Source organism: Myotis yumanensis, unplaced genomic scaffold (assembly GCF_028538775.1).
Source record: "Myotis yumanensis isolate MYYU_CA2020_CCGP unplaced genomic scaffold, mMyoYum1.0.hap1 SCAF_13, whole genome shotgun sequence".
NCBI lineage: Eukaryota > Metazoa > Chordata > Mammalia > Chiroptera > Vespertilionidae > Myotis > Myotis yumanensis.
Genome location: NW_027223764.1, coordinates 16,772,383 through 16,782,200, shown reverse-complemented (window position 1 = coordinate 16,782,200; position 9,818 = coordinate 16,772,383). Strand labels below are relative to the sequence as shown.

The following is a 9,818-nucleotide window of genomic DNA, read 5'->3' as shown; positions in this document are numbered from 1 at the left end:
GAGCTCTATAGTTACAATGACTCACTTAGAAATTCTTTGGCTTTGCGAAAATTTAAGACCATGTGTAAACTGGGCAACATCTCTATTTTAAGTGAGAATAATTAATAACTGGGTGACCATATGCACATTCTCTAAAATTTAAAGCATGACAGTATCTAACTGCTATTTGAATACCATTTCTAACATGATACTTTAAAAGTAGTACATATTCCTAATAGATACGTTAGAATGTATGTTTCTTGACATGACAGTGTAAAGCCACAGATATTGAAAGCAGTGAGGCAATATGGCCTTAGCTAAATTACTGTGTTCCCTACTATGATTTCAAAAAAAGAAAAAAAGCCTTACTTCATAGTCCTGTACCAAAAAAATTTTCCATGAGAAAATTGAGGCCTATTTACATGCTATAATTTTAACCATTAACCATGCTAGATTATATTTTAGGAGAGAGTGTCCAATTGATGTCACTAAGCTAAACCTAAACCCAACAGCTATAATTACAGTTGTGCTACATAAGAGGTCCAAGTCAGTATTAGAAATATTATACTTTATTGAGTTCTACAGCAACTAATCTACCCTCCCATGTTGACCAACGACAAAAGAATGAAAGAAATATATGAAGGATAAAGTAAGAGTCTATACCACTGTACTGGGAGGTAGTTATAATACCCCCTCCCTAGTGTATACAGTAATGATCCATTCTTGTTCAAGACAACAAGAAGTGATTTTGGGGATTCTGAAGTGAATTCATTCACACTGATTGTGCCCTCTGCTTTAGTAGAGTTTTGGCTTACAAAGCCCATGTTCTATCTTCTACTGCTTGACATTGAAACTCAGCTCCAGAGGAGAGAGAGCTGGAAGTCGGTAGCACAAGCCACACGATATAGACCACACCAGTGAATTTTACTCAGTTATGCTGTAATAGAAGAAAGTTCCTCCTTTTCTTTTGGGGGGCTTGTTCCTTTGTCCTCTTTGAGCTAAATTCTTTCTATAGATTTGTCCTAGATGAGAAGATTGTTTTTTGAAATAACAAAAAAACTTATAGAACTGTAGAAATAGACGAAGACTTTTGCCTCAAAATGAAATTGCTGCAGTCCATTCCAGATCAGCCCTACAGCAAGTAGAGAACACAAGGAACCTTGACCTTAACAGAAGGCTACATTTGATCCTGGAAAAAATGTATTTCTCCACTGGTATACAATACTATGTAATGCACTGAAAAAGATGGATTTTGGAGTAAGAGCACAATCTGTAACGTAACAGCCGTTTTAGATCACCTCTTTCCATCATCTTCCTTGTTCCTCTCTGACACTTAACGGACTGATGATGAAACAAGACAAACAGTGTCACAAGCCACAATGGAGCCATCTTCATGCAATTCAGCCCAGTTTTTACCCTTCCTTTTTTCCAATACAGACTCCTTTACAATTTTAAACCATCTGTAAAGACTGTAGACACACAAAACTAAAACAAGTATCTCCCTATGATTAGAATTATCTTAAGGTCTTCAGAACCTTTTCATGGAGTACCCCCCCCCCTCCCACTAGGACCCAAGCAGGGACATGGTATGCTCCTATGAGTCCTGCTAGAACTTGTTTAATGGTTGTTCAGAGTTTTTGTTTTCTTATTCTTCCTCTTCCTCCTCTTCATCATCATCTTCATCATGGCAGTGTGTAATTTCCTGGGGGGCCAGTGGGAATAGGTTGGGGGGTTTAATCTCACTAATCGATCGTGTCAACTGGTGCCGCTTGTAGTCAGTATCTTTGAAATCCACTGAAGTACGGTTCCGGGTGGCAAGCGGGGACTCCATCTCATTGATATCTACATGTGTGTGTTCCACTGTTGATTCATGAGGCATCTAGAACAAAGTCAGAGGTTCAGAAAGCAGGTGGGGCTATTTCCCAAATCCTAACACCTGTAGTTCAAAGATGCTTTAATGATTCTATCACAATTCCAGTAAATGCACTGAATCATTAAGAACGTTAAAACATACACGGTCTTTCTTTTGATTGTTACTTGAAAACTTTTCCACTCCCAACACTGCTTCACCATGTTGGTGCAGAAAGAGTATGTCCATTTCCACAGGCTCCAGCCATCTGAGTGCCATCAATCGACCAGGCAACATTAAATAGGCTGCCAGGTTGGGCTTTTCTAAAGCGTATGACCGCCCAGGTTTATCACACAAGTGTAAGTATGAAATGACCCAACAGCAAATGATTTGGGAGCCCAGGCAACTGTAACTACCCCATAGCTTATATTTACAGTATTCATCAGCAGATAAATCACTGACTGAGTTCCAATTTACTTCTAAAATGATGTCATGAGCTTTCCACTAGCATTTGGTTGAAGAGGTTTAATGAGGAGCTGCTTGCCTCCTGTGTAAACAGCCTTTTCTGAACCACAGCCCCACGCTACTGAATACACTGGTGTTCCTTGCTGAGCTAAGGTTGATCTTAGCAATACAGTTTTTGATGATTATTTGTCCATCTTCCTAAAAGTACTGTTCCACAGTGAGCTGCTACAATTTTTCCCACTCTTCCTAGCTTAGAAACCAGATGAACTCAAAGCTTTCTGCTTGAGTTTGTTTCTTTAAGCCAGGGATCCTCAAACTTTTCAAACAGGGGGCCAGTTCACTGTCTCCTCAGACCGTTGGAGGGCCAGACTATAGTTCAAAAAAAAAAAAAAACTATGAATAAATTCCTATGCACACTGCACATATCTTATTTTGAAGTAAAAAAACAAAACGGGAACAAATACAATATTTGTATTTGCATGTGGCCCGTAGTTTGAGGACCCCTGCTTTTTAAGCTTTCCTATTTGACTTATTTCACTGGTTAAAAACAAGTTCTACTTCACTGTTTAGTGATCATCACTGCATAAATACAATTCTTAGTAGTGGTCTAGGCTACACAGCTTATTCTTTCTTGATCCTCTAGTTCTTATTTTAAAATATCTTCAGTCTCATGTTTATACTTTCCAGCAAAAATTTTAAATGCTACTTTGATTGTATTCACTTAAGTTCCAGGAAAGTGGTGGCAATTTCTCTCACGGACCTGGGAAGCCTCCTGAGCTCCCTAAGAGCTCCTCTCCTCTCCCTCTTTAGGTGGCCATTCAGAGAGATGTCGATCATGGACCAGAGGTCAATCCAGTGTAGGTACTGAAATGTCTTCCTGGAACTCCCTAAAGCCACCTACCCTCTTCTTTCTCCTCAACCCTCAAAACTGTGCCCAGACCATTTACTATAGCCTGAAACTGGGTAAAATGAGAGAAGAGATCCTTATTTTCTTTCTCATAGCAAAATCAGTCCTGAAACATAGTTCAGTATCAGAGCATAGGAATATAAAAACCACATTTCTCATTTAGTGCAACCTACCCTTGGTCTCTGTGCACCTTAGAAAGGAATAATCCAAACTTCTCCGGTGTCATCCCACAAAGGTAGTTACAGATCTCTGCCTTAAAAGTATATTAACTAAACAGTAGCTTACAGCTGCATTAACTCACCAAGACGTGGGCAGCTCTGAAGAGGTAGCTGAATGGGTAATATAGCAGGTTGATGAAAGATGCGGCATAGAGATCAGCATAACGCATCACCTGACTGGCAAAGAGGGTCTGCCGGGAGCCACTGCGAAACAAGCTTCCCATCATCCCATAGCACATGTCCATGTCATGAGTTACTTTCTAAATCAAAGAATAAGACTGTCAGCTCATTCAAAAAAGTATCTGTGCACTGGCTCTGTGCCAGTCCCTGTATAAAATGAGAAATATGAAAATCATTTAAACTTTATTTTGCAAGTTTTCTCCCAAATCCCATTTGGATACCTTAATACGTCTCTGGATGGAGCTAATGTCTGGGCGCTCATTGCTGCTGCTGTCAAGGTGCCTGGAGACAAATGAGAAGGCCAGTGAAAATCTCTAGAAAAGACATCTCTCATACCTAGGGGACTCCCAAAAAGGTAGGTAAGTTTTAGGGAAAAAGGAAAACATTTTAGAATTAGGGAAAAAACTTACTTGTAAAGTTCAGCCAAGAAAATATCCAAGCTCTGAAGCTCTTCAAAAAGTGCTTGTTATGGTTTGGAAGGAAAAGGAAAATATTTTAAATAAAATAAAAAGCATCCAGTTTTTAATTACTGCTGAAACTACATTTAAAAAGGTTGCAGATATGACTGAAAAGTAAAGCGATAGGTGAGTGTATAAAATAACTTCCCTGGCCCCCTTCAGGAAAACCCACGGCTACACTGCCTGCAATCTGGTAGCAGATGAACATCAGTATTTCCTAGGCCTTTCTTCTGAATCACTGCTGACCACAACTCTTCCAACTAGATGCTGAGTCTAAGCTTACCAAGTGCCAATTCATACCCCATCTCAGTGTGTCAGCAAAGCAAGTCTTAACAGAGAATGAGATGACTTGTCCATAGTTACAAGTCTAGGAAACAGGGCCAAGCCCACTAGATTTCTAAAACTTCCTAGGTGGGGAGTTGAAAATGTGGGTGAAAGGCTAGCAGAAAATTCCACTGATAAGTACAAACAATACCAACCAACAGCCAGCACCTGCTGCATGCTGCCTCTGTGTTCCAGCTTTTCTCCACCTGGGTTCCCCAAAGAGAATTAAGCCTTAATGTAATAATTGTATAGAAAAAATTTTCTTTATCTGCCATCTTTGGGAAAATGGAGTCATTTTCTCTGTTCTCTGTTTCAGACGAGGCGCCCTGGTTGAGAAGGGTTGTTACTTGTATCTTCTTTATACACACCTTACCTCAGTTGAGCCTCATCAGCTTTATGAGGTAGGTATTACTACCCACATTTTCACACTTGAGGAAACGAAGGGAGAGGGTGTCTCAGTGACTTGCCTAAGGGCATGCAGGCATTACCTTTACCTAAATCCACAGCATAGCTCAGTTCAGAGAATGGAATCTGGCCCCATTCTCTACTTCTCAGAAAAGCAAATAAATATCAGGAGGTGATTAACACTCAGAGCAATCAATGCCCCAGAGTCACAGACATGAGCTGGTAGCAGAGAGACTGGAACTAGTAGCATGGTTGGACAAACGGGGGGACTACAGAGCAGAGTGGAGTTCCCACATTAGCTGCTATTGTAACAGAACTCAGGGGATAACATTTTATACTTAAAATTGAAAGGACTCAAGAAGAAAGCTGAACAAGATAACCTCTCTTATTTCCTCCAATTCTGGACTTCTGTGAAATACTGGGCTGTCTGGGAAAGAGTTCTGCAAATATCAGGGCCTATCTTTTGGACCCCCTGCATACAAAGTAGTGGTTCACAGCTGGCCATTTTATATAAACTATATCAAAGATTTATAAACTAAGAAATGGCTCCTTACCACTCTTATCAGTCCAGACATGAAGCTCCTGTGCAAGTTCAGGAATCACCAAAAAAGTTCGCCACCCTTGCCGTTTCTTTGATTTCAAAATGTCCCCAAAAATGTGATCTCCAATATACAAAATGTCCTTGCCCTTGGCTCCCAACAGATCACAGATTGTATCAGATGAACCTGAAACAATAAACAAAGAAAAAAATGTCCCCATATTAAAAAAGAAAACAGCATTCTCAGTACCATAACGATTAAATACTGTGATTTTTTTTCTTACAATTACGTGAGGAACACACTAGAAAAAGGGCTCACCTTCCTTAAAGACCCACAATTTATCTTTTTCTCATTTTTTAAATTGCCTCCTACATGTCTCAGCATTAGTATTGACTATAACTCTCAAAAGTACCACCTCTTTTTCTCATCATAGATGTGCTATTAAGTTTATCACTCCAACAAAATATGTATTTGTGTCCATAGGGGCTCCTTGAGGACTACCCCCAAATGATTCCAAGACACTGAGAAAAAGCCTCAAATAAGTAAAAGAAAGATTGGGTGAAAAATCAAAGATTCATTAGAATATACTAACAACTTCTCAAACCCATTCTCCCTGACTCCTATTGCATTAGTAGAGGACTGAAGTATTTACTTTCAGTAGATGAGACCTTCAGGGAACTAAAGGGAACATGTGCCACTATGCTAGGAGGACATCAATGCTTTCAGGGTGAGGTCTGAGCAGAGACGCACACTAAAGGGAAGTCTGCAACTCACCTCCTGAGTAGACAATACCATGTTGTAAGGGGCCTGTGTAGGTACCAATTTTCAGCTTGCCAGTTTTCTGTGAGAAGAGAATATAGACTTTGTAATACTTTATCATTCTATCATAATCTCAATCCAAAAGGCTACTTGGCTAGACAAACAAATGAAAGACACTTTTGAATTATTCGGCTACCTCAATTAAAACCAAGACTTAGAATAATTTCAAAAGAGAGATACAGCTAAGTAGATAAAAATACCTGTTTCCTTAGGGAGAGTGGGAGTGGGGGAAGGAGAAACACGAAGGACAATGTGCAGACAGAACATCCTCTCAACTTACAGTATCCACCTGGCGCAGTACTGTGCCTTCTCCAAAAAAGAGTGGTTTCCGTGCATCCACCAAGATCAGGTCAAAGTAGGACTGCCATGGTCGATGGGAACTCCCAGGCTGATGAAGCAGGAACAGCAGAAGCTGAAACATCGCTCCTACCCTTAAGGCACTAATATTTAATCTCACTCAGATGCAAGGAATGTAGAAATACTAAGTATAAGCAGAAGATCCCACTGTTTTATTAAAAACATTGTGTCTTATAAGCCATATCCTTTTGGAAGCAGGCAAGGTGAAAATATAAGTGAATGACTAATAATCTCTACATTTTAAATCATTTCATCTACTTATATTAAATTTCTGTGAAATAAATTAATATGTAGATGTGCTCACACTCAAAAGGAGGCTCAAGGGGGCTAAAAAGAGATGCAGATCAATACCCAAGAGACAAATTAAGGGAGAGGCAGATAAGCCTTGGAACTGAAGTATACAAGCTAGCATGGAACTATTAGGAAATTTTACTGGGTATGACTTCAGAATGATGGCTCGAGGTGCACACTGGCAAAGGCCAACCTACTGCAGGCCAACCACAGCACTAATGTAAAAGTTATGCCCATCAACATGATTTCTATCCTGAAACAACCTTTTAAGGTCAAGCTGAAGAGCACTGCCTTTGGGTGATCTCAAAATAGGGATTTACTGATTTTTTTTTTTTAAAGCTAGAATTAAAATAGCACGGCACAAGTATATGTTTAACTTGCCATGAAGAGTCCTTAAATCTAAGTGCAGCCATACTGCAGAAATAAAGACACCTCTGCTTAAATATCAAGGCTAACTGTTCCCTTGGCACAAAACTCATCAATAAATAAGCAAAATCTAAAAGTTGTCAAGAATATACACATTTTCTGTTTCTTTCAATCAGTTATCTTCCTCAACCTGAAAAACCCAAACTTAACTCTGCATAGAAATTCTTGGGCATAAAATTACTCTGCTACCATCCTACTAAATGCCATATGAATATCTCTTTTATTTCTGTCTACTAAGTTTTCAAGTTGCTATCGACTTTAAATAATATACCAGCACCTGCATGACTTCTAATGTTAATGAAGATTTCTGAATGGGTCCTGACCGATTCCTTAACATCAATATTCCAGGCTGATTAAATGCATTTATTATTACTAAAGCAATGGTCTAATAATTTACATATAGTACCTTGGGGCCATGTGGGAAATCAAACAGGTAAGTCATAATTTTCTGGGGGGGAAAAACAAAACAGAAAAACACCAACATAAGGTCCATATACCACTTCTACAAAAGATATAAAACACTTAAAAAAACATACACCAAGTTTTTCATAAAAATGTCTTTTTCAATATAGGATTTATCACATTCTCATTTCCTCTAAAGTTTATGAAATCATGGCTATGAAAGCCAGAAACTAATGCTTCTCATAACAAACATACAGAAGCTTCTGACATTCTGAGTAGGGCATCATATTCTTCTAGGACCGTGGTCGGCAAACTGCGGCTCGCGAGCCACATTCGGCTCTTTGGCCCCGAGTGTGGCTCTTCCACAAAATACCACGTGCGGGCACGCACGTACAGTGCGACTGAAACTTCGTGGCCCATGCGCAGAAGTCGGTATTTTGTGGAAGAGCCACACTCAAGGGGCCAAAGAGCCGCATGTGGCTCTCAAGCCAGGGTTTGCCGAGCCGCAGTTTGCCAACCACTGTTCTAGGAGATAATTATGTACAGATTCATCCATATATCCCTACCTAATTCTAGTGGACTGAAACCCATTTTTGGAGGTTAGGGTCTTCTGAGGTAAGAGCATACAGAAAACTAATGACTCACAGTCTTGCTTATTCCAAACCATCAGATTTCTAAGACAAGATTTTACATGAAGAATTGGGAAATACTGAGCTTTTTGCTAGTACCATGAACTTGTAAAAAAAGTAAGACGAGGAGTTAAATTGGCTATTCTATATGCTTTAATCTGGCAAAAAGCACGTAAGCAGTGGTAACTTCTGATGGCTAAAAATAAAAACATCTTCCCACCATCTATTGCTGTCGGCTCCAAACAACAGGGAGGAGGGCATGTGCTCAATTGCAATACAGGAAGTGAGTGACTTAAGTTTATGTAAATGATGTGCCTAAGAGACATAGAAGCCATTTTGATCAGCACAAGTGTTTTGAATAACCCCAAATTAAAACATTCAAGTAGCCAACTGTAATTAAGGGAAACAGTCAAAAGAAATTAGAAAAATTTGAGAATCACTGATGTAGCTCTTATGGTATATATGTTTGCTCTTTTCACTGCTTTTAAAATGAAGTGGCAAAAACTACCCTTAATAAACTATTATCCTCCTTGTTATCTTCAGTTCTTTAGGCCAAAATAATTCCTCTGTATAAACAAACAAATATGAATATTAAGTACTTACATCTGTATATTTATAGTCACTGTTGGTGGCAAGAAATACTTTCCCTACTTCCTTCATCCGGCTCAGAAGCAAAGGCAATTTTCCCTGAAATGTAATATAATGATGAGTGAAACAGTAAACCCAAATACATATTCATTTACTGTGGAATAGTCACATACTGGACTTTTGTCCACTGAAATAAGAACAGGGGATTTCCTTTAAGGGTTGGTTGGATGGCTTCAGATTGTTGCATTGAGAAAGACCACATTATCAATCACTATGCATAAATTAAGTATTAACATATATAATATACATGGTGTATATAATATATAGATTTTATATATAAAACTAGAGGCCCGGAGCATGATATTTGTGCACAGGTGGTGTCCCTAGGCCTGGTCAGCAATCAGGGCCATCTTGCCCAGTCCTGGCCGGGGCCTGCTGGATGGGGTGAGGGACTGTGGGAGGTTGGCTATGGGAGCACACTGACCACCAGGGGGCAGCTCCTGCCTTAAGCATCTGCCCCCTGGTGGTCAGTGCGCATCATAGCGACAGGTCGAACGGTCGTTACGGTCGCTAAGGCTTTTATATATATAGAAGATAGGTGATACATATAGATAGATGATACATATAAATAATAAATAATTATATGCTTCCTAAAAACATCTCTCTACCTTCCCCATGTCTGCCTCAGGAAAGAGTTTAAATTACTTTGTAATCTTAGTATGTAAATTAGATATGTTAGAGATCAGGAGAAGCTGATTTTAAATAGCAAAATCCTCTACATGGGGATTTAGCTTCATTGTATATACTTTCATTAAAAAAAAAACAACACACGCCCTTACTGGTTTGGCTCAGTGGATAGAGCGTCAGCCTGCGGACTCAAGGGTCCCAGGTTCGATTCCGGTCAAGGGCATGTACCTTGGTTGCGGCCACATCCCCAGTAGGGAGTGTGCAAGAGGCAGCTGATCAATGTTTCTCTCTCATC

The 9,818-nt window shown here is 39.5% G+C and overlaps 1 protein-coding gene across 8 annotated transcripts in view; it reads right to left on the bottom strand.

Annotated features, from left to right (window-relative positions):
• Positions 1-532: 532 nt before the first annotated feature.
• The window catches only part of NT5C2 (5'-nucleotidase, cytosolic II), a 138,351-nt gene continuing 129,065 nt past the window's right edge, over positions 533-9,818 (bottom strand). For 6 of the 8 annotated variants that reach the window (XM_070432369.1, XM_070432370.1, XM_070432367.1 and 3 more), the window contains 10 exons: positions 8,852-8,935; positions 7,624-7,665; positions 6,424-6,531; positions 6,099-6,165; positions 5,340-5,510; positions 4,536-4,586; positions 4,009-4,060; positions 3,820-3,880; positions 3,502-3,678; positions 533-1,858 (listed from right to left, as the gene is read on the bottom strand). In XM_070432369.1, the coding sequence (XP_070288470.1) occupies positions 1,625-1,858; positions 3,502-3,678; positions 3,820-3,880; positions 4,009-4,060; positions 4,536-4,586; positions 5,340-5,510; positions 6,099-6,165; positions 6,424-6,531; positions 7,624-7,665; positions 8,852-8,935 (1,047 nt within the window). In that variant the 3' untranslated portion in view covers positions 533-1,624. The remainder of the gene's footprint in view (positions 1,859-3,501; positions 3,679-3,819; positions 3,881-4,008; positions 4,061-4,535; positions 4,587-5,339; positions 5,511-6,098; positions 6,166-6,423; positions 6,532-7,623; positions 7,666-8,851; positions 8,936-9,818) is intronic. The other 2 variants (XM_070432372.1, XM_070432373.1) reach the window with 1 other exon arrangement.